Source organism: Pezoporus occidentalis, unplaced genomic scaffold, assembly GCF_034315485.1.
Source record: "Pezoporus occidentalis ecotype Australia unplaced genomic scaffold, CSIRO_AGI_Poc_V1 ctg81, whole genome shotgun sequence".
Classification (NCBI taxonomy): domain Eukaryota; kingdom Metazoa; phylum Chordata; class Aves; order Psittaciformes; family Psittacidae; genus Pezoporus; species Pezoporus occidentalis.
In genome coordinates, this window is record NW_026916170.1 from 2,921,998 (window position 1) to 2,947,600 (window position 25,603).

The 25,603-nt window shown below is 39.8% G+C and overlaps 1 protein-coding gene across 6 annotated transcripts in view; it reads left to right on the plus strand.

Annotated features, from left to right (window-relative positions):
- Positions 1 to 25,603, plus strand: part of TBL1X (transducin beta like 1 X-linked) — a 193,253-nt gene that overhangs the window by 145,180 nt on the left and 22,470 nt on the right. For all 6 annotated transcript variants that reach the window (XM_062603635.1, XM_062603639.1, XM_062603640.1 and 3 more), the window contains 3 exons: positions 10,436 to 10,581; positions 13,219 to 13,468; positions 19,636 to 19,768. In XM_062603635.1, the coding sequence (XP_062459619.1) occupies positions 10,436 to 10,581; positions 13,219 to 13,468; positions 19,636 to 19,768 (529 nt within the window). The remainder of the gene's footprint in view (positions 1 to 10,435; positions 10,582 to 13,218; positions 13,469 to 19,635; positions 19,769 to 25,603) is intronic.

Genomic DNA, 25,603 nt, shown 5'->3' on the forward strand with positions numbered 1-25,603 from the left:
GCTCTACACATAGTCGTGCTCAAATGGTAAGGATGGAGACCTCTTTGTTTGCTCAAGGGAAAAAATATGTCCTTGAAATGACGTCCTGCCAGCCAGAGATATAGCACACATTTTAGTGTTGTTTCAGTAACAATCTATGGCTGCATTATTTGTGTCTACATAAGTCTTATCACTGGCTCTTGGTCCTCCTGTATTCTACCTGCAGTATAGAGTAACTGTAGTTCATAGATGAGACTCAGCTGCACTGATGTTGTGTGTTTGCTTAGCTTCATTTTGCACAGGTACTTTGGTGCTAGTGTAACTGGGTGTTGAACAGGTATTCCTTAGTAAATAAAATAATACATTTTTTAAGGAAATGTGTAGAAACTGGGTGTTTACACCTGGTTTTAAAGTTGTGCCTTAATTTTCCTGTTTGAAAGCAAAGTTAATACTATATATAGTATCTACCTCAAAAGCAGATGCTAAAAGGTTATAATGCTAATATGTGTTGAAATCCTCTAAGGAAAGACTATTGCAGGTGTGCTGGGACAATATTTGACATTCTTTTTTTCTTATTTCAAAGTACTGTTTATGAATTTATAGGTGAATATGCATCTCTGAATGCACTACATATGAGATTGCTAACTTGATTATTCAGGAACTGTTGTTAATTGGTGTTAAGACAGAAGGCAGGGATTCTTGCACCTTTCCAGCTGTATGATGGTGAGGCTTTGGAGCAATAGAGACTCCACTGTTAATTCTTATGGCTTAGCACAGATCTGATTTGTGAGCATGCAGCCCTATTTGTGTTATTTAGGGCCAGCCTACTCAATTAAACTCAGCCTACTCTTTAGGTCCAGCCTACTCAGTTAAAATAAAATGACTTAAGCTTATGTTCCATATCTGTGGTATACTGGAAGTTCTATATAGAACCAACATTTGTGACCTTTCATTATATATTTGAGATAAAGCCATGATGTTGTTCTAGGAGTGAAATATGTGTTAAAGTGATTCTTTGATAAAAATGCTTGAGAAATTTGACAAAACAACATTTTGTTTTAAATCAGTGTCCCCTAAAAGTCGCCGCAGAATGAACATTCTTATCTAATGAGAAACCATCTGTAGCTATATATACTGCATATAATGTAACCTCATATATATAGCCCCCAGCATAATACTTACGTAGTAAAAATAGTGCACTATCGAAAGGGTGTATAGGGTTTTTAATAAACTGCTGCTTTTTTTTTTAATCCCTCCCCAATTTTCTCTATTTCTTGTAAATGAGGGAGGAAGTGACTGTATGATCCCAGAAACAGGGGGACTGACTCTGAATTTGAAATTATACTCCATAGTTGGAGGATGGATGACTGCTGAAAAGACAAATACATTTCTCAAAGAATGTATTATTATGCATAGTTTCTGTCTCTGCTAGTAATCATTTATTCTCCTGACAATTACTAAGTACATTTTAAGAAAATCAGGGTCAGCATTAGACAACAAGCAGCTTTATTAGGCTGCAGTTCCAAAAATGGGGTGGAGTGGAGGGGGAGGTAGGGAATTTATCAAAGCTATAGATCTTGGGAAGGAGGAAGCTGATCAGTTAAAGGTAAATACATTCCCCACCTTCCTTTAAAGGTAAGCAAGTTGGTTTCTAAGCTGGCAACACCTGTGTGAGTCGAAACCACATTGTGCACTTTTTTCGTAGAGCAGTCAATATGCTCTACCAGTATTTGATGGTTGGCTTCCCCAGATACAAATTCCACAGAACATATTTGTATAGCTAAGGAAGTTATTTGGATTTGTCATGTTTTGTTCAGTCTGTGTTTTCAAAAGAATGTCATAAACTGTATGAGAGCCAAATTTGTGTGTGTATATATGGACAGAAGTAGAGTTTCGTGACTAGATACCTACTTTGTATACATATGTACAAATTATAGTTTCAGATATGTCATAGTGTAGTTCAAGATTTCCTTTTGAAAACTTCTCTCTCTGTGCATTTTACCCGTTGCATAACAGCAGCAATATAAATGCTGTGTAAGAAATGCAGTGCTTGATGCAGCATTTTATAAGTTCCTGTGAAGGAAAAAAAATACACTGCATACCTTGTTCCTTTGCCATTTGCAAACCCTTCATATTTCATTCTAGGTCTCTTTCCACAGTTTTCTAAGCTTGGCTATTTTAATTTTATTTTGGCCTGAAAGTTACCCTGCAGTGTTGGATCTCAGACACTGAGCAAACACGGTGATTCTTAAGTTACACAAACATAAACAATTACACCTTTGCGAATTTATTCCATAGCATGGGTTTTGGTTCTGACCACTTCATGTCCTGGTTTTTAAAGCTTGCAGAAATGAAGTATTATAGAGGTGTTACGAAAATAGGATGTTGGGTTGAGGCAAATGCCTGTATGTGAAGATGGCCTTTCTAGTAAAACCCAGTGGCAGACATTTGGCAGTTTCCTGGTTTTCCTTGTGACTCTCCAGGCCCAGCGAAAGAAGCTGTATCTTGCAGCTTTGCAAGTTTTGCTAATCACCTGCACACTGGGGACTTCCTGCCTGTACCGCTAAAGCAGTTACAAATCACCCCTCCTCACACCTGGCAAGCATTAGCAGCATTAGGACTCTGTTTGTAGTTGCCATCAGAAGAAATAATCCTGGTGCTGGAGTTCCTGAATACCCACTGAGTGTCAGCTGTGGTGTCCTACTTGCCACCGCTTGCAGGTGTAGGTTACAACTGATAAATGAACACAGTTTACAGAAATAAATTGTGAAGATTGTATGACTGTGGAAGTCTCTGCTATAAATGCAGTCCTTAAAACAGTGCACGTCTCTTTGGATGTTTGCTTGCCCAGACAGGGCTAAAAGATAACAGCATTCCATTAATTTAGAAGGAAAAGATGATTTTTTTCTTGCCTTGGCCTTTGTAAGTTATTTTAAACCTTGCTCGTAGTTGCATTAAATTGCTAGATCTCTGTTGATATTTATTCACTCTCATTTACACAGAGTGAAAAGGGAGATTCTTTCAAACCTTGTTTTCAAAAGATTTCTTTAAGCTCCTCTTTCCATTGCTCATGTTCTGTTTTCTCTCCATATCTTATTTCTTTTTGTTAATTTGTGGCACTCAGAAAGGCTCAAACAGTGAGTGCCAAGTACTGCTCATCAAAAGATCATTTCCAACTTGTATTAATCTTTTCCAACATATTTTCCTGAATTAAAAAAAAAAAAAAAAAAACAAAACAAAACACCACAAAGACCCTGCCAGATACGTTCTTTGGCACGTATATATGATTTTGGATAGCAGACAGGTACTCTGAATTCTAGGCAGAATATGAACAGGTCAGATACCCAAAAAAGAAGGGTGTAGCATTAGTATTACTGAGTACTCGCTTCTACAAAACTTGGGCTAACCAGGCACACTGTGATTTTAGCAACTGACACAGGCTAACCCAGGGACTGTGAAAGAGCCTGTAATACAGGACACATTTCTCAGGGTTCTGGAAGTAATTTTAATCGTTCAGCAATCCTAATCTTGAAAAAAATGTACAAGCCCTATTGTTCAGCTGATTTTTCTAAAAATATACTTCAACTGCAGTTCTCTACTTTAAATTGCTAATGTGTGTCCTTGTTAAACCCTTTATGTAATTGTGAAGGTAAGTCTTCAAAAATAAGCAGACACTGCCAAAACCAGAGAGGCACTCTAGGATGTATTACCAAGAAAGAAAAAGCTCAGCTTGGAGAGGAATCTCAGTCTTCTGTGAATAATAAGCAAGATGTGGTGTAGGATTTTTGCCCACCATTTTTTTTAACTGTTTGTGGAATCGTTTGAGTGGCCCAAGGCACCAGACTCTTATAAAGCTCAACCAAGTGTATTTAAGAGAAACTGCTGTCCTTTTGTGAGGCCTCTGCATGTGTACGCTAGGGTTTTATGGCCATATTTTTGTGGATGCATAATGACATTTAGACAGAAATCTAAGGAGAAGCAGGATAGCGATCTGTGGTACATTCTCAGTTCTCATTCAGTGCATCACACAGAAGGGGAAATGCTAGACTCTAAAATGGCAGCTGCAGTCAAGTACAGTGAAGAGCGTCATTGTATTCGCTTAAGCAATGGCAAGAAATTATGTCATTTACCTCAGGAATTAGATTACCATGTGTTAGGCCCAGGATTAAGAAAATACAGTTGCTCTAAGTTAAACTGTTAGCTTCTGGTTTTGCAGCCAGAAATTGCACTCAGTTATGACCTTAGTGATGTGTGGCCCTCACTTCTCTACACTGGTAAATCTAGACTTACAAAAGTCTTCATTTAGCGTTAACTATGCTGTTTGTACATCATTAGTATTTGGAGGAAATGATTTTGCTAATGGTCATATTTCACTCTTTTTTAGTGGAAATTTCTTAAACTGCAGTGGTGGGGCTTTAGTTCATTTCAGGCCACCACATTACACCACTGTTCCGTTCTTGCCTTTCTTAGATGGCACTCCCAAGACCCAGACGTCAAACTTGGGAACATGTTTTTCCACTGGTTGCATCTGGTTTCTTTGGTAAACAGTTGTGCTGGCAGCTTTGGAGTTACTCAGGCTTGGTAACTGGTAAAGCAGCTGATGGGACCGCATGAGGACATCTTTTCCTCCTGCATGTGATTTTCTTTTGACTCATGATGCTGCGGAATGCTTCTACTTGATGGTTCTCCCAGTATTTTTGCCTATATACCCATTTATGGTCATAAAGATGACTCCCCTTTACCCCCCTCACAACCATGCTTTTTTCCCTGCAGTGTATACAGCTGTAGTCAGCTCTTACATGCCTTCCACTCGTGCATGAGTTTTATATTGGTCAAAGTCTCAGCAGTAGTGCCAGGTACAAGACTACCTTAAGAAAGCAGACCCTCAGAAAACTTGAGATTGCCATTGGATCCCATTATAGCAGTTGCAGGTTGATTCTACTGAGACAGTACTTTTAATCATTTCTAAAACCTTGCTCATGTACTCATCCAGTACTTGCCAAATAGTTAAAGAGAACAGTGTGTTACTTCAGAGATGAGGATTGGAAGACCTGGTAATGGGAATTTCCAAAAAGAAAGACAACACAGTGTCAGAGATATCAATGAAATAAGATGTGTTGATTATTTCCACCAGGAGATGGTTAACTTTTTACAGAACAAGGATGGGTTGTCAGATAGTTTATGCCTCCTCCTTCTCATTTAATGATTTCCAGAAACTGAACCTGAGATCCCTGGATTTCAAAACCTCATTCTGGACTGCTTGAGTTAAAGAAACGGAAAACTGTATTGAAGGACATGACACAGACCTCCATGTGAAATCTCACTGGTTTCCAGGATAGAGAGCCACACTGGGCATTAGTTATGCAAAGATTTGTAGGAACGGGTTGTTACTTGCACTCAGTGTTGGGATAGAGGCTGTTCATCATAAAGATATGCCAGAGATGTGTGTGAAAAACAATATGATGTTCATAATTCTTTATTCTCTGTTTCATTCTACGGTAGCAAATGTTTCAGTTAAGACTCTTACAGTATGCATAATTAAACTGAGTAATTTGCAAGTAGCTTAGACACATCTGTTTTTTTAAAAACCTATTTGAACGGTATGCTAGTTAGATTTATCAGACAAAGGTAAGTCCAGCTAGTTCACAAACAGAAAACATTCACAATATTCAACAGATCGCTTAACTGTTGCTGATCAGGGCATCCCCAAGGTAACTCTGAGTAACTGGGCAGGGCTGAAACACTACAGAAGTCATTGCTTCCACAGACCCCTCTTTGTCATTCCCCTCACCTCTACAAACACAGCAGTAGGTGCTGTAGCTGTTACAGTTTAAGACTCCAATTTAAACAAGACTGCTTTCTACAGTACTAAAGGGATCAGAAAATGAAAGGAGCACTTAGTGAATGTCAGTTAGCTGGATCTGTGATTGCCAGATGAACTAGCACAGGGAATACTCAGCAGCACCCCAGTTGTGTGCCTGAAGGGAAGAATCCTTCACTCCCAGAAGACATGAGACACATCTTTGGAGAAGACACAAGGTATTCCCCGGGCTGCCTGGCTGCCAAGCGCCCTTTCCTCTGCCTATATTCGACAGGCATTTCTGCTCTAAGCCAAGTATATTACAAACAATTAAAACCACATAGCCTGCAGATCAAACAGGCACGCAAAGAGCAGCATTATGTTCATTAAATAAAACATACTCATTTTATGATCAATGACAGATCTTGTTTTAAGGGGAGGCCATTTTTAACTGAAAAAGGAGCAGCCAAAGGGGAAAAAATCTCAATCATCTCCATTTTGCAGTTACAGCAAAGTCTATCAGTGAAATTTTGCAAAACACAGCCCTGTGTATGCATTTTTTGGCACTGCCTAGGGCAAGAATTCCTAAGTGACTGTGTATGTACCACTGAGAGTATATATGCAGGCATCTCAGTGTGGGAGAAGATACAGCACAAAACCAGGACCTGTTACCACTGTCAGTGGTATATTATCCACAGAAAAGTACCTCTTAATGCAGAATTTCACTCAGTTTTCAAGGCAAAAACACTTGTGTAACAATTTTGGGGTTTGGGATGGTGTCATTTAAGTGTTTTTTTTTTTATGTTCATTATTTCTTGTATGCATTTATGCTCAGTAAAATCTCTCAAGAGCAACTATTCCACAGTTGATAAGTCACCTCCATTTAAGGTGATCAGTTCAAGATCCGCACTGTTCATTTGGGTTTTATTTTTCATGTATGATAATGTCTTTACAGATTATACGTAATTTGATGGCTTATGTTTCCCCATCTTTTTTGAAGTAGGAAAAACCTGGAAGCCATTCTCTCAAGTCTGCTGAGAGATGTTATTTAGGGCATGTCATGGCATGTCACGGCATAAGTGGCTGTCTGGTTAGTGGTACAAAACCGGTTCAGTATGGCCATGCTCTCTCCCTTTAGTCCTTTTGTGTTCATGTCTTTAACTGTAAAAGCTCCTAGTCTCATTGCATGTATCCTCCAAGGGTTTATTCCATTAAGATTTCATTTATTGGTGCTATTTGAACAGAAATTACTGTTTTATAGAATGATTATTACAGTCACCAAAATGACAGCATTTATTAGAAATAATGCATATAGACACAGATTTGAAACTTGCGTTCATTTCACTTCTACTACATCATTTTGAGTTCAGATCTATTGTAATTTCATGTCATTCCTAACCCATCCTTTCTTCAGATCCCCACTTGCAAAGCACCTTCTGTCTCTGTCCTCGTTCCCCAGCTGCCTTGACAGCCTGCACAGTGTCACTGAGGGAAGGGGAATGCTTGTGTCTTGGCTTCATGTTCCCCAGTGCGGTTTCATGAGCTGAGGAGGAGGGCCAAGTTAACATTTGTAACAATCTAACATTTAAAAAACCTTGCCTTTGTTTAATAGAAATCACCTTTCTGTAAGACTCACCTACAGATCTGCAGCATTGCTATATAATTCAGTGTATTCACATGCAGGGCCCTGAAAAGAACTGATGACATCTGGTAACTATAAAAGCAAAGCTCAAGTGATTCTTCGGTGTTATCAGAAACCTGACGAGGGTACAGCTTCATTTAGGATTTTGTTAACTGTGTGTGTTACTTTTACAACCAGTGTACTTTCATGACCCTTGTATAAATGCTATGGAAGCACAAGAAATCAGGGGGTAATTAGCTGTCGGTTGGTGGGCTCATTGGCTTATTTCCGTTGTGTTTGTTTTTCTTTTAATTACAATTGTATGGGAGGATTTTTCCCAGAGCGGTGAGGAAGACAGTGTCCAGCAGCACCCACTTAAGCAGTTTTGCTCCATTGATTTTCAGTGTTTGGATCTTAACAGATAAGATTTTAGGAAAGTTTGCCACAACTGCTGGAGATGTGTGGGTGAGATTGCTCTTCAGTGACACCGTAGCTAAGAGATTGGTGTTTCCTCATCTAACAGGTGCTTTGGTAATAGTTTCTTAGCGAGGAGAGAAACAGTGAAATAACAAGATTCATTGCAATAACACAGCTAGGTTTTTTGCTGAGAAGTTCCTTCTCTCATATGCAGTGAGGTGTGTTGATCTTTGGGGATGCGGCAGCTACTGGGCAAAGAGGATACCCAGCAGGCAGATGCCTCAGTCATCTGTCTGCTGGCAAAGATGGGGGCTTGATACATGCCAGCAGCCAACTAAAAAGTCTGCAAGATACCAAGTGCAGTAATGAGAGGTACAAAGCCATAGTTAAAATTTAAGTCTATTGTAGATCCACAGTAATAATTTTCCACTTTTCTATCAGTGTTTGTTGGTTGCCATTTTTATGCCGTCCATCTCTCCATTAAGTCAAAGACATGTTTCTGTTTCCTGATCTGCCAAGTCACAAACTAGCTCCTGGCTTTTTGTTGCTTTTGGACAACAGCTTAATCTTCCCTTTCTTCTCTGTTCTTAAGAAGATTTGCTGAGTTATCTGTCATGCATTTTCAAGTCCATTCCATTTCAAGAAGATATTGGTATTGTTGTTGTTCATTAATTTAAATACACATAAATCTAAATTAGGTGGGATCTGATTTTCTAATTCTGGTTACTTACATGCCATGTATTTATATATACACAGAGATTTCAGTGTTCAGTGATAAAGCCCTAAATCACCCCAACACAGGCTGTGTATGCTCAGTGCTTGACTTGTTTGTCATTGTGGTGCCCAGTAATGTGCTTAGATGTCCTACAGAACTAATAACAAGGGAAAAATACTGCCTTGCAGATCTCACAGTCTATTTTGGATGCAGCAGGAGGTCCAGCAGCTCATAAACTAGACCAGGACATAAAGAGCAATACAGGATAAGAATTGGACCAGGGATTAGATGAATGATACTGCAGTTTTTCAGGTGTTTTTTCCTGTGCTTTATTTTTATGCCTCATAAACCCATGTAATTCTGCTCACAGGTGGACCTGCCACTTCCAAAAAGTGTTCCCAAAAACTGGAGGAGTGTGAGGAAGGGAAGTTAGGGTCAGGAAGGGAGAGAATAGAGGCTGTTACCAGGAAAAGGAGAAAATCAGTGGCAAAATAAAATGGGGAACGGGGGGAGGAGGGCGATAGACATACAGAGAAATACAGACACTGGTTTCAAATGTGGGAGACATTCTGTTTCTCAGCTTGTTTTTGCTATCTATGTATGATGATAATTGATCTAGCTGCGAAAAGGATCTTGAAAACAATTTGAGTGAGAAAGAGAAGGCATTAGGGTGGAGTGAGCCCAAAATCCCAGCCTCCAGCCCACACACAATTGGACGTTGCAGTGATATGGGGGAAATCCCTTAACGGACAAAACTATAAATGAAACTCCTGTTGACAAGGGGAAGAGGCACAGCTATATTTAACGGAAGTATTTTCATTTGAGAGCTGCTTTCTTTTTCTCTCTTTTTTTTCTTTCTTGTCTAGTCAGTGGAAGACTGCAAGGGTTCTTCCTGTTTGAGACAGTGCATGGGTGGTTTCCCCAAGGCTTTTAATGTTAGATTAATGCTCTGGAGGCAGTGTGGTGATAAATGGGTTCCTACAGTTATATCTACATCCTGTTTCCCCTCCCCCTTCCTGCATCTGCCCCTGCATACATACAGACGCTCTGCAGTGCTCACTTTCATACCCAGCAACAGTTCTGAGCAGCTTCAGACATTATTTAAGGCACCGCTCTTCGAAATTGTCCACCAACACTCTTTATTTTTCAGTGCTGAACCTTCATTGCCCCTTACGTCTCAGACAGTGGCAAAAATGAAATGGGGAGGAGAAAGACTTCTGGTTAAAGGCCAGGCCACCACACTGGCTTGTTGTCTGCTGCTTGGCAGATCTCAGTTAATTACTTCTGCTATTAGTGTTCGCTTTCAGAAAATGGGTTTGCAGGAGTGGCTTTTCTGTTGTTTCACATGTTAATGGCAATGCTCTGCATATGATGTTGTACTCGGCAGTAAATGAGCAGAGGGTTTGAAATCTCTTCCCTGGTATAAGGGAATGGCTCCCCTGTGTCAGCTGCATCTATGCCTTGATTTTATACAACTTGTGTGCTGGTAAGGGTTTAAGTAGTTAGCTTCATCAAACACCAGTGCTGAAATACAGTGAGGGAAATGAGGATGTTTTTTAGCTGGACTTGCCCTTGTGGCAGTCCCTGTTATTTTCTGTGTTTGGTTTTGTTTTCAGGTAGCGCAGGTCCCAGGTTATTTTTCTCTGCATGCATATGCATTTCCGTTTCTATGCAGCTTCCCCTATATGTGCAGCGTTGCGTTACAGGGGAGGGGGATGGGTGGTGGCAGGGTGGATCAGGATGGCTCTGGTTAACCTCCCTGACTCTGTGCAGCCAGCCCGCGTCCTTCTGCTTACACGGCAGCGTCTCTCAGATCTCAAAGCAGGATTATTTTTAGACTGTGGAGGTGTATCTGGCTGGTGCATTTAGATTTCGTGTCATGGCTTCCTTTTCCTGCTCTCAGGTTTCTCCCACTCGGCCTTCACCTTCGGTATTGAGAGCCACATCAGCCAGTCCAACATCAACGGAACGCTAGTGCCACCTGCCGCACTCATCTCCATCCTCCAGAAGGGGCTCCAGTATGTGGAGGCTGAGATCAGCATCAACGAAGTAAGTCGTCCCCACCACCACTACCACTGACCGGCACCCTGGTGCTTGCAAAGCCATGTGGCCCAGCAGCCCAGATACACAAGCCACCGCTCCGTGGTTTCTCTTCATCTGGTTCAGTTTTGTTCCTCATACTTTGCCCTAGCAGAGAGCTGAAAAGCTCTGAGATAGATACATATTTCACTTCTTAGCTGTGGCATTGAGGCCTTCTTTGCTTAAACAGATATTAATGGTGCTTCCACTACCCCAGTCAAAAATCCAGAGTGCACGGATTCTTGCCACAAACAGGAAAATGCATCTGTGTTTACAGTCTTGTGTTTTCAAGGTCACAGCAGAATTTGGCAGGAAAAGCCTGCAGTGTAGGTTAAAACTTCACTCCCTGACATCTGCTAGCGGGCAGCGCGGCTTTGCAAGCCATGAGAAGCCTGATCAAAAAATCCACAGAGGTCGCTGGAGAGATGCTGTCTGATTTCAGTGACTTTGGCTCAGATCATATAAGAACAGGCACCGTCTTCTCATGTACATGGCAAAACGGTTGTGTGTAAATTCTGACCCTACCTGGGCACTGGTTGTCTGTGGGGATTGTATGAGCAGCCACAGAGTGTCTCTGCTCTCTTTGAACTGCCAGTGGAAACAAAGAAGTGATGTAGGAAAAGCCAGCATTTTTGCCCTGCCATTCTAAAAAAGCATGATGCTTCAAGAGGGAGTGGAGCATGACAGATAAGCAAGTGCTACATTACAGAATATTTACCATAGATACTCATAATTGACAGAGATCTGAAATAAATATTCATACATAAAAAAAGCAATTGCTTTTTCCTCTATAGCTGAATGTAGCATGTTAACAGCATGGGTGAGAACAAAGGAATGTAAAGTAGAGAAAAGATTGTGTTGTTTGCAATGTGTTTGGAAACTCATTTGTTTTTATCACTAACATTCTGTGTTGTTTTCATTTTATGACTTGATACCGTGTTTTAGAGTTGTGTATGTGTTATTTTTTAATTGGGGTAATGACATTTGACACTCATGCCAAGCTGCACTTTGATGCAGTTGTAATAACAAACCAGCATAAGGAATCTTTCCCGATTTGCTGCTACTTAACATTTTGCCCTGTGCCTGAAACTCAAGCAACACAGTTAGAAACTTTCAGCCATGAACAGCACCTATCTTCAGGTTGTATGACAGCTATGGGGTTCTGCTCCTGTGTATCTAGCTTCAGAATTAGCCTCAGTTGAGAGAATAACCTAAAAAACATGTATGTTGTCACCATTAAGATTTATGTTACTCTCATGGTCAAGTACATGCTGTTGTTAATTACATTAGAGCAAAGCAATGGCATTCTTGCTGCATCTGAATGCCACTAAGGGCTATGTATAATCTTCTATATGTGTATTACTTAAAAGCAACAAATAATCAGTGAGACTGTAAACTAACATGTATAAAATTTAAGTACTGTTTGTGATCTTTTGAAGGGCAGTCAAGGAAATAGCCCAGTGAGCAGTTTTACAGTTAAAAATGTAAGACACCAAAATCTGTTGGCAAATATTTATTCCATTGTGTAGCAGGGATTTGAGCCAGGTTACAAATAAGTGTCAGTAGAGACATTTACGTAAAAAATGTGGAGGAGAAAGAGAGCTTATGTTTTTCTTCCCTGATGACTCCTTCCTCCCTTTTCTTCTCCATGAGGAAACAAATAAGTGTTATCTTAATATTGTAATTGTAAGGGGTAATTCAATGCCTCATCCAACAGAAGCATAACAGCTAGCCAAAGTTATTTTTCTTCATTACTTCTTGTTACCTATTGGAAATTACATTGTTTCCCAGCTACTTCATCTGGCCATATCCTGATCTTACGTGCTGTTCGTCAAACACAAATCTTTCACTGCTGGGTGTTGGTTATTTCAAAGAATTAAAAGGACTTTGCAGAAGATAAGTAAAATGGTACTTTACAAGGCTACTAAAACATTTTTCCTCTATTTAAGATAGTAGGAAAGTGAAGCAAAGCTAAGCAGATCTAGCAGTTGTTGACCTGTCTCTATTAAGTCTTATAAAACAGCCCTTAAAGGTTAACTCAGTTGGTTGTTAAACCTGAAACGTACTTTACAGAAATCAAAATGAAAGCCATAATTCACTATTGTGAATAGAACTAGTGGAATCAAAGAAAAACTATGGTAAAGGAGTCCTGTACAGTCAGCTACAAGCGGTAGTGCTGGGCTGATGAGCACCATGTAAGAAATCACTTTTTGTGCATACATTTTGTTTTGGCCAAGCTTCATTCTTCATCAGCTGCTTCCATTCCTATGCCCTTGCAAGTGCAGGAAGACAGTTCAGCCAAAGTCTGTTTGCCTTTGTCATGGCTTTAGCCATGACTCTTTTTTTCCAAATACAAATCAAAGAGAAACTTTCTGTCATCAGTCAGGCTTCCCTCCCCAGTATGAAGTTTTTCATAAAATTCCAATAAATAACTTACTCACCAAAGAGATTTCTAAGTGGAACATAGTAATGTGGTGCTACTAGTTAAGTCTAAATGCAGTATCTTCACACGACCTAATTTTGTTTCTTTATATCACTGCCTCTTTGCCAACCTCGGTGGTAAAGATCCTAAACTTGCAGTTTCTCTTCTGCTCATTTTCACCGCAGGATGGTACAGTATTTGATGGCAGGCCAATAGAATCCCTGTCTCTGATAGACGCAGTGATGCCTGATGTTGTTCAGACCCGGCAGCAAGCATTCAGAGAGAAACTAGCTCAGCAACAAGCCAGTGCAGCGGCAGCAGCAGCAGCAACGGCAGCAACAGCGGGAGCAACGACGACTGCTGTTTCCCAGCAGAACACACCAAAGAACGGAGAAGCCACTGTGAACGGAGAGGAGAATGGGGCACATGCAATAAGTAAGCAAACCCATGTGGCTGCTTGCCATAACTGGGTACTTTGAGTTTCAGTTATGTTCTTTTCTTGTACTTAGTTGGTGTTGGCAAGGACGTAGAACTAAGGGGAATCATTTCAGGCAGGTGGGGTATTTCTGTGGCTGCTGAGTAAAAATCATGTTTCACATCACAGTGCTATTTTGAACAACATTGCCAAGCACAAGACAGGGAGTTGTATGTGCCAAGGACCATTCCCAGCAGACAGCTTGGAAGCAGACAACCTGTCTTGAAGGTACAGAAGAAAGAGTTCCCCACCTTTTTTATTTAATAGCACATGCTTAGTCATACAGTCCACTGCAGGTGTCTTAACTGAAGGTCCTACCTTCCTGAGATTTCCTTTGTCTGTGGGAAACAGTCAGTTCTCAAGAGCTCTGAATTCACCTTTGTTTATTGGTGTTGGCAAGAGACTGTGCTCATACCTTAGACATCTGAAGTCAGGCATACAAAGCAAGGAGTGGACATACCTGCTTGTGTATCTAGGTCTTGCCGACTGTGCTAACACTGTGGGGCAGATATGATTAATGGTTCTTGTTTCTGTGTGCAAGCCATATTAGGGCACTGGCTGACTTCTGAAATGAGGCCTTAATTCCTGATTGCCTTCTGAGGAAATTCTAGAGGAACATGCATGGCAGGTTTTTCAGGAAGACCCAACAACTCTTTGGCTTAGAGGTAACAGGTCAGGACTGTAGTAATGTAACAGATTTGATTTGTTCTGCAGTGTAGATACCTTTATCAGGCTCCATCTTCTCTTTGATCTGAATAAATTCCTCTGTGGGTCAGTGAGAAAAATGCTTTCAAACCAGTTTTTTTCTTCAGAGAATTCCAGTCAGATGGGATATTTTCTCCCAATAAAACTGCAATTATTTAAATTAAGTTTTTCATTTAAGAAAGTAATTTTTAAAAGTTCTGAAAAAAATTGAAAATACTGATTTGTTTTTAGACTGTGGGCTCCTTATGGTTTACTTCCAATTGACGCTTTGTTTTGAAATTGAACTTATTTTATATGTGAAGGTGTGCAAACAGAAATGAAAGCACTTTTACATGTATCGTATGCTGACATTTTGTTTGCTGACACTTTGCTTCAGCTGATTTGTGGAATTTGGGGGGAACATCTTCCTGTGTCTGGAGAAAAGAAAAACCAAATTCTTACGGTAGAGACCTGGGTTTTGTTTCATCACTAATACAGAACCTCCCAGACTTACTTTCTTCTGATCAGAAGAAAAACACATACAATTGTATTAAAAAAAAAGCCCTTCAGATCAGTTCAGATGTACGATCGCACCCTAAGCCTCGATTTCTCAAATCTGCCATTTTAGCATTAAAAAATAATAACTCTCACAGCAATTTATAGAAGGATTTTCGCAAGCAGTTGCAGAGGTTTCTTAGAGTGTTGAGGAGGAGTATGACAATATCATCCAGTAGCTCTGTCTGGAGCAGTTTGCAAGAACATGGTGCCGTGTTGTCCAGTAAAATTTCATGGAGGTAAGATACATGTCCATGTCCACCAGTGAGATATGCTACCAGACAGAAAGTTTCAAAGCACTACTATGGTTGCTAAGCATCCTGCCACACAGACAAGTTAACAGAGCAATGGAAATGGGAAGACACAAAGTCCTTGAGGAAGAGCTGGCCAGCTGGCATGTGTTGTTAGCAGCTGGTGTTTGTGCCAGTTGGTCATCCTGGGTGAAGAGGTGAGCACAGCAATTCAAGGATGTAGAGGCTTTGGAGAAAAGCTGCTGAGAAGTCCAGCAACAGCCGACTCTGTGGTGTGTGCCTCCCTTGCCTTGCGAAGGCTACAGCCTTTCTGTCTAAGGCATTCAGAGGGTATCAGCAAGGTGGTGTAAGCACAACTGCAGAGGAGGGTTGTACGTGGGAGATGCACACAGAACTGCAAAACTGGTATTCAACACCCTTGAAGAGGCCTGTGTAAATATATTCCAAGAGATAATTATCAGAAACCACTAGAAGTAAAGACTAACAAATCTAGCTGGCAATTCACTGCATGGGTCTGATTCATACTCTTATAATTGTATTTCCCTCTCTTATGGTAATGTTAGAAAAATAGTTATGTTAATGAAATAACAAAGGGGTCATATCCTTCCTTTTCATTGCTTATGCAGGGCAAACTGTATCCTGCCTTACCTTTTCCCTTATCACCATGTTCAGAGAGTCTGTTTAGTTTAGGAAAGACTAGGACAAAAGATCTGTCAAGAGCTCAGCATAGAACAAAAGGGTTAGGGTAGGATGTAAAATGGCTCAGATAAGGACAAAAGTTTTAGGATGAGTAGGACAGAAGTTTTAAGATATGGTGTAATATGTGTAAGGTGAAAGCTAGGAGACCTATTGAGTAGAAAAGACTGCTAGTATGCAAGATGAGAAGCTTACAAGACCTTCATTTTCACTATTGTTGGATTCCGCACAACTGGCATATGCTAGGATGGGTTTGAACAGTGTGCTGGTCCTTAGTCATAACCTGGAAGTCACCAATATATCAGCATGTCATAAAAAAGGTGAGATGCAGGGGGCAGGTGAAGGAGATGTCTTTAGGAAGTTACCCAGTTGGCATTTATTCTGACACTATAAGTCTTCCCAAAAAAGTATTAATATATTTAATATGGTATGATATATTGTATGTGGTGTTACCGATATAATATGGTAGGGTGATTTGATTTAAGAAAGGGAAGAGACAGAAAAGAAATCTAACAGTTTGACGTGCAGATTCAAATACTAAATAACTAAAATTTCTGCCTTCTCTTGCTGCTTCCTGAGTAATGTTTTCAGCTTTGAGTCACTTCAGAAATTAGTAGAAAAGATAAAAAATGGCATGTAGAAGTGGAGCCAAGCTTTGAATTGTTTTCCAACTCAGATATTTTTAGTGGTTTGTTTCATTATATTTGCAAGAATTGGCTTGGGTTTAAGAAAAATAAATCTCTGGAAAAAGACTGAGCCCAGTTCCTTTATTGTAACTACAGGCATAAAAAACAACTTCAGTGAAAGGCCCATCAAAGATTTAAGTAAAAAAAACCCCGCGTTTCCTGAGAAAAGACAGAGTTAGCACTGGTAAGATATTAAAAATGTATCTTTTTTAATTTGAAGGAAATAGTTAATATTACTCATTGGTGTGTAAGAATTATATATCAAAAAAAGCCCAAACTTTATCCTAATAGTTTTGGGGGAGATGACTTCTAATTTCCAGTGACGTGGGATTTTGAGTATGTTTGAGGAAAAAAGTTTGTTATAGTGTAGGTTTAACCAAAGATCCTGTGGCATTTAGAAAGTGGTTTGTGTTAACCTTTGAGCAGAGCCCTCCACTATGTGTCCTGCAGACTTAGCTTTTCACCTATGAGGGACTGTTGCATGTGGTAGAATTGCCTTCTCTTTCAGAGCCCCCTCAGAGGCATTCTCTGTGCAGATGAGGTCTTAACCGAGTGCTTTCACTCTGAAGAGACTTTTTTCTTTATTTTTTAAAGAAGCCTATTCTTGATACACATCTTACTTATCTTTTTATTCTCATTCCCCATGCATATGTTGTAGCTGCATCCATAGCAAAGCCAAGTTTTCAGATGCAACCAGGGCTTGCAAGGAGCTCGTGCTGTTTAAGGAGCTCAGCAGTCTTCAGACGGTGCTGTCTTGTGCTCAGGGGTTTCTGCAATTTTTTGTTGCCGTAATCAGATCCATTTTATATTGCTAGTGTCTGAGTCTGAGAAGAGCCTGAAGCATTATCGCAGAAGCATGAACTGTCCTGTTTGTTCAATGGGGCATTTTAAGTTTTGTGCTTATCAGTAATACTCTAAATATGAATGTTCCTGACTACTGATGAAAATAGGAAGAGGACACATGTAATGTGAACATCTGCAAGCAATTTTTTGAAGAGTCCTCATTTTTCCCTCTTTTTTCTCCTGAACAACCAAAGCTGTAGTGTCAAAGTCATTACTGGGAGACAATAGAAAACAATCCTGCAGGTATTTGATTGCTCCCAAAGGCTAGTCAGTCTTGCATGTACTAATGCAGGTAGCAGTCAATCAAGATTTCTTTTCTGCAGCATGATAATTTGTGGGGGCTTTTTCACAGCAGTTGATAGCATTTGAAGTGTGTATCTAGGTTCCTCCATCTTGTCATGTACAAAAAGTGTTTCTGCATGTCAGACAGCCTTGCTCTGACAGGGCATCATGACTTTGGGACCTTGGAGTAATGCTGCTTCCAAACTGTCATTTGGTTTTATTCAAGAGTGAAAAGCAGCTCTGCCTTTAGAGCCAGGCAGGTAACAGTAGGATCATATATGGTGACAGTAGTATCTCATTTAAATTTTTCAACTTGCAGCATTTCAGAGATCTTGATTTACTCACACTGCGAACAGGACACAGATGAACGCACAGTCATTACTGTGCTTCTGTTTTTCTCATGAAAATATGTTTTTAGACCTGGCAGTTCTGTGCTGTGCTGAGAAATAGAAGATTGCGAGTCCTGGACTCCTGTCTTCTGGTGGGTTTTAATAGTGTTTTGCTCTTCATTGCACTGATTGCTCAAAATACCATATCAGAGTTCCCAGCTGCTAATGTCAGGCTGAATCTCGAGTACTGGTGTATCTTGACGGTATTAATTTTAGTGGTTATATAGACAAAGAAAATTATCTAGGACAATGCCTAACACACGGAGTCATTTGTAATATCTTTAGTTTTATGCAATGATCCATAGGTAATAAGTACAGTTAAAAATATAGACATTTTGAATTAGAAATGTGAGCTGTGAAACTACTGTTAGTTTTCTGATTTTGATACTCAGTGCTATGCCACTCATTGAATTGTGTGTAAATTCCATTCCATCTGTGGCGTAGATATGGCACAGACATAGTTAATATGGTACCTAATCAAATAGTCAATGAGGAGTGCTACTTGTGGGACTCCGCATAGGTTAGGCAGAGCTAAACACTGTATTTGAATGCCTGAGTAAGGGTAGAAATTGGAGAGGTTCCTTCTGATGGCAGCCGTCACACTGTGTTCTGTCATTCGATGGGCAGTAGCTCGGCAGAGTTTGAGTATCAGAACAGATGGCTGATTTTAAAAGCCATAAACATGTGGCTGTAAAGGAGCATAATTATTGCACTTGCAAACCTATGGATCTCCATATGTGATTAAAGAATAACTCACCAAAAGAACCCAGAAAGAGAACTTGCATTTTGATCAGAGAAGATCAGCTGGCCAAGGCATCGATTAGGTAAAAGGAGGCTGCCTTTCCCCTAGCCTGGCAGCTATCCACTCTTGAATGTGCTTTCTGCAAAATGGGCCACACTTCTGTCTCTAACGTCTGCTGTCTGCTGTTTCAGCGTGGTACCTGTCCTTGGTTGTGTCTTGTTCATCGAGGATAATAATCTTGCATTGTTTCCAGGAAGTGTAGTTTGAGCTGAATGAAGAAGATATATACTGAAGCAATGAAAATCTGGAGTGAAAACGTTCATGATGCAAATGGGAATGAATTGCTGCCTCTAAGAGAAATTCATCATTGTAAATTCACTTTTTTTCCTTAAGGAAATAAAAGAGCTTTATAAAAACAAAGTTAGTTTACACTGCAGTCTAAAGAACCCCAGCATTACAGCATGCAGTATGCATCAGTTGGTACTTTTGCATAAATTATGATACCCTTGGTAAGCTGATCACTCACTGTTTCCCTGCCATGCTCAGGCAATGAGACCCTTACGTGGTATTTTTTTCATGTTAGTAGCACACATACTACTTTCAGGACACTGACAGAAAATATGCGTGCTGTACGTTACTTTATTAAAAGAACAGCATAAAGCTTTACTCAAATCTGGCAGTCTGCTATTTTAATAAATATTTAAGTCATTTTTAATGAAGCCAGCTTAAAAAAAAATACTGAAATGCTAACTATTTTTTGGAAGAAAATCTACATGCATTTGTACAAAATATTTTGGCAAGCTCTACATTTTGAGGAAATAGCATAAATCTGAATCATCATAGGGAAGAATATAGATTAGTATAGTCAGTGACACAGCAAAGAATATTATTTATAGTTTATATGTTACTGTAAGCTTTAGGCCATGGGTAGCAAGCTTGTTTTTAAAGCAGACCTAGCAGCATCTTGCAAACTACTTATTCTGGTATATCTCCTTACAGATAATCATTCAAAGCCAATGGAAATTGATGGGGATGTTGAAATTCCTCCTAACAAAGCAACAGTCCTTCGGGGCCATGAATCAGAGGTGTTCATCTGTGCCTGGAACCCTGTCAGTGACCTGCTAGCATCTGGGTAAGACCATGACGGAAAGCAGCTGCTGCAATTAGAGTGTATTTAGGGATGCAAGAGCTTGTGAATGTATACTGGAGATGAATGAGTATTCTCTTTACTGTTTTTTCAGCCTGCAACTGTGTTTTTCAGCAGTACTGTACCTATGTTGCAGTTAAGTAAGTATAAGGTGACGCAGAATATGAAACATTTACACATTTAAAGTGTGCACTCTGGGGCCCTAAATACATGAATTTTTTAAAAGGCTTTTTAAAATAACTATGGATAATCCTCAGAGTATTTGAATTTCATGCATTTGAAGTTCATGAAATCTACTACTGCTACTGCTCCTAGTTAATGGTTCACATTAGAAAGTCTTTATCATCAATGTTTTCTTTTTAAAAGTATGGAGACTCTAAACCAGAGTTTTCTTCTGCTGTGTATACATTAGCATGGTGCACAAACAGGAGCAGACCTGTAGAGCAAAACTGTTGTCAGGACCTTATGTCACCTCTGTTTGTATGTGATGGGGAGATTTCAGGCTGGACCTAGTTTTGTCCAATGAGATGAGCGTTAGGGAGTCATTTGAGGGCATGTGTTGAAAGGGCTGCTCAGCAATGACAACCAAAGCACGGCAAGTAGGACAATCCGGAAACTGACATACAAAAAGCACTTTTGATTTGAACAAAAATACTAATGTAAACATACCCTGAGAGCTGTATATACGGACACTGTTGGAATCTGTGTTTGTTCATGCTTAAAGTTAAAACTTAAAATGAAGGTTAAATTTCAGAACTCTAGCTGGGAATGTGGAGGAAAGCTGCTATAAGTTAGAGGAGATAAATGGGTCTTCATCACTTACAGTTGCTTAGCAGCATCAGAACACATTTCTTAGAAGAAAGAGGAGAATCCTTATTTTATTTCCAACTTCTGGCAAGATCATCAAAATGGTCATCATGTCTTTGTTAGCCTAATACATGAAAGAAAATGGGAAAGAATAAACAGGAAAAATAAATACCAGGTTGGATAAACAGCACAAGATCTCATTGAGAGTGAAAACAGAAGTTTCCAAAGAAAAATTTCAAACAAGGAAAGAGAATCCTGCTGAATATGCTTTGTTTCTGGAATGTCCAAGTCTGATAGTACTTTCAGCATCTGTTGCCCTAAATGTCTTCATTTGGTAATGTTAAATGTTTATAGCAGTAAAATTTGGAAAAACTCTGTGTAGGGGTTTTGGATGAAAAACTTCGCCTCAGTGGGTCTTCTGGTTTGTGATAGGGTCCCTGGGTGATGCAGTGATACAGGCAAGAGCAGTAATAGCAGCCACGTTCCTATGCCATGCATTTGCTGTGTTTTCTAATAACAGTAAGCATCTACCCACTTGGTTTTGTAGTGTCTTGGACAACATTACTTTTCCCTAGCAAATGATTATTATTAAGAAGGGAAGTCCTGATCATTAAGATCAGTCTGCAGTTAAAATAGGCAAGTATAAAAGTTATTTCACAGAGATTGTTCTCTTCCCAGCATGCAGTTGAGTGAACCACAGAAAGAGAATTATTTGATATATAAATAAATAAAAATTAGGATTGGCAAATGTGAAAGAACTGTAGCATATGATACTCCTTAATATCCCCAGCCCAAATCTGAGAGGATGTTTTAAAATTAAAAGAAGTGAATCAAGGGAACGCAAAAAATCTGTGATGTACAGGAAATGCTACTGCTTACATAATGATCTGTAAATCAACACCAGCTGATCCCGAATGAGCACACTCCTGCACTGCTACTCTAACTTTTCAGTGTACGCCTGAATGTTTTGACTACCCGTAGATGTTAATCATGGTGTAATGGTGAAGAAAACCTAAAAAACTAAGAAGAATTGAGTTAACCTCGTTAAATTGTTTTCATGGTTGTTTCTTACTAAAGATGAAAATCTAGAGAAGGTTTCATACAATCTGAAAGATCTTTCCCATAGTGGGGGCAAACTTAACTAGAATTTCATGGGCTGTCTTGAGATCAATAGCTCTCATATTTAGGATTATTCAAATGAAGAGACTGTATTTGTTGGTACAATAGATCTCGTACAGTCACAGAATCATAGAATCATTTAGGTTGGCAAAGACCTTTAAGATCATCAAGTCCAATCTCCTTTAGCCCTGTCATCCTAAACAATATACTTTTTATCAGGAAACTTATCCATTATGGTATTTATTTGAATTCTCTGGAGAACAGTCTGCAAGTGATGAGTTAGCACACTGTCGTGGTTTAAACCCAGTCAGGTAATTCGTTCGCTCACTTCCCCCCCTTTTCTTGCCCTCCCCCTGCTCTCGGAGGGACGGAGAGGAGAATCGAAAAGAATGCAACTCCCACGGGTTGAGATAAGAACAGTTTAGTAACTAAGGTATAACACAAATCACTACTGCTACCACCAATGATAATAATGATAAAGGAAATAACAAGGGAAGAGAATACATCATCTCACCACCAGCCGACCGATAACTCGCCCCCCCCAGCCCGACCAAGCTCTGACCGATACCTCCTCCAACCCTGCAGTCTCCCAGCCCTTCCAGCTAACTCCCAGTTACCTCCTGGGCATGACGTGCTGTGGTATGGAATACCTCTTTGGTCAGTTTGGGTCAGGTGTCCTGTCTCTGCTTCCTCCTGGCTTCCCCTCCTCCCTGGCAGAGCATGAGGCTCACAAAGTCCTTGGCCAAACCAAAACATCCTTGTTATCAGCTCTGTTCCCGAGCTGAAAGTCAAAACACTGCACTGCACCAGCTACCAAGAAGGGGGAAAATGACTGCTACTGCTGAACCCAGGACACACACCCACATTATTATGTAAAGGAAAATCAGTGGGGAGAAAGGGTACAATATAGAATTATTCTTTAGGGACACTGTCTGAGATAGAGGAGTAACCTCTCACTATCCCTTCAACTGAGCTTTACCCTTCAGTGTAATAGGTCTCAATAAGTTTTGCTACTGATTTTGGAAGTAGATAAATACATGCATGGTTAGCAATACATTCAGGTGCTGTGTCTTATACAGACTAATGGCACTGTAATGAAAACATAAATAATTTAGATTTATAATGATCTTAATCAGATTTTAGCCTACTTATAAAAAACAAAGGTTGTGATGCAGTTAGCCTTCAGGTTATGCAGCAGTGAGTGCCTGATGAAGCTTACATGACTAAAATGGCATAGAATGCACAGAATAAAATTAAACCAAAGGAGGAGAACTGTAACTGATGATGCCACTGCACAGAGAAGATTTGAGATGTCTGGCGTAATAATAGTACAAGCTAGCATTTACAGGTAAACTATGTGTTACAGCTCCAATTAAATGAGGGAGAGAAGCTCCTTGAGATGTGCAGTACGCTGCAGTTCTTTTTGTCCTTTACAAAGTAATGCTTTGAAAAAGAAAACCACAGTTAGTCTGATGCTTGAACACTGAATTTTTAGATTCTCTAATAGCCATATTGTGCTGCCCAGTCTGCAGTTTTCTTCTGGTTTTCCATCTGCCTGGTTGTACCCATCTGTTGTCTTCTTAAAAAATACATATAAAAACCTAACTATTAAATAAAGGAAACAACACATTTCTTCTGTTTATACAATGCCTACCACAACCAAATCTCAATTCATGGCAAAGTATTTTCTTCAAGTTTTGTTATACAAGCAATAGATTTTTCTAACAATTCACAGCAGTTTATGCAGCAAGGTAATGTAATCTTCAAAGCAGTAAAAGAATAATGCAGGTTCACAGCCTAATCTGAAGCAATCTGTGTCAGGGATTTCTTTGTAGAATGAATTGCCAAGAACTAGAGCATTGATCTCCAGATTTAGTGATCATCCCACTAATAGGGATTTTGGTATTTGATGGCCTATCTACTCAATTGCTTTGACTTTTTTAGGGTGTAGAGGAATATATGTATGGTCTCTGGACTTTACAGGGGCTATTAAAAAAAAAAAAAACAAACAAAAAACAACAGTGGAGACAGGAGTTTCTCTTACCAAATAGAAAAAATATATTCTACAGCTGGCCTTCCTCCTCCACCTCACCTGTAACCTCTAAAATCCCTTAAAGTGGAGGATGGAGGAGGTACCAATAAAGAATTAGAGATACCAGTAAAGGCTGCCAAAGGCATGACTGTCACCAGATGCTTATGGGAAGAATGCTTAAATGTTATGAATGGAAGCATTATAATAATACAGTAAAGGGCATACGTACACCCATGTAAGAGGATTAGTTACCCTTTATGAAGGAAATCAGCATTCCAAACCAAATAATTGCATGTAGTGTTCTTTCTGGACAGGTGGAAAAAAAAAAAAAAAAAAGGAAAAAAGTAGGTGCTTGGCTAAATCACAAGATTTGGCCATTCCCAGCCATAATTCCAGTTTTGCTTTTAAAAGACAATTGTCCTCTTCAAAGAATTATTTCTTCCATGGTACCTTTCGATATCTAAGTTTCAATTTTATGACACGTATAAATTGTTACAGATGGCTATGTTCCCTTGTGTTCCCTTGGTAGTGCAGAAACCCCTTACAGCTACGTCCACATTACTAATCTAACCATGCCTGGGAATTTTCCTAGGCACTGAGGCCAACTGGCACAGAAAGGCCGGTGTCTGTGCTAGCAAACTGTCCCGGCTGCCAGACAAACTGCACATTGGGAATCATCTCTGGACATTGTAACCACCAAGACATGCCCAGGAGTTATTCAGAGAGAACGTCAGGGCCCCAGGCAAGAGTACTAATTAAAACAGGCCAGGGAATAGTCTATGAGTTTGCCAGCATAGGTCATTGTGGTCTGGTGACCCAGAGTGTTCCTGAACATGCTTAAATTTCCCAGTATGGAAGTGGATGGATTGTGAATGTCAAGGCTGCTAGAGCCTTGAACTCTGAAAGTTTTTCCAGTTGAATTAGGATGCTTCTGTAAGCATGTTCTACTGCTGCTTCCAGTTCTGTTACATCCAGCCATGCCCTTCAAGCAACTGTCATAGCCGTGAAGCAGAGGGACCTGGCCTCATTCTCAAAACCCAACAGTAGGTTTCTTTGCTGATCTACACAAGCCTCTTTCACATAGGGATACTTTGTCTCTTATAGAGTGCTTTGTGCACCTTCGCTGTCCTAGTCAGCAAAATAATTAGTCATAAAAGCTGTTGTCCAAGGTCTTTTGGTTGTGACTGTTTCTCAGAAGCAAAAAAGGATGTTTGAGGCCATCTCCTGTCATCATCTGTGGGTGTTACGTGGTACTTCCTCATATCAGTAGTTTAGGATCCACTATGAATTACCTTTCTGAATAATCCTTTTGGATTATCAGGTTGAGGGGATTGATTTCACACACCACCACCCTAGTTACCACCAGCTGTTAATTATGCTAAATGTAAGTGCTTATTCATTAGCAGGTAACTTTACTGGGGAGAGTTTCCTCATTACATCAAATCCGTTAATGTAAAGAGGTCAGCTATTAGGGGAGGTCTACTTGAATAACCTGTTGCAGGGACCAGTGCTGTAGAATCAGTGGGACAGAAGTCTTCTTCTGGATACCTCTGAGTCACTTCTCTCTACTGACTGCCTAGGAAACATAAGCACTTACTTTAAGAGACCTGCTTCATTAAGGAAGAGTTAGGTATGTAAATTGTGAGGAGTTTCCTTCCCTTTATGTTTTTAATAATCTCTTTCAAAATAAAATAATTAAAAGTCTAACCTGTTTGAGCTAGAAGTATTAAATACACATTAGCAATATTGCGTATCAAAATAACAGTGATTATAAGACTTGCAGGTAAAGATTAGAAGTACTAAGGTTCAACATCCATCTCGCAAATTTTTTTACCCAGCTGCAGCTGTTTTAACCTCTGTGG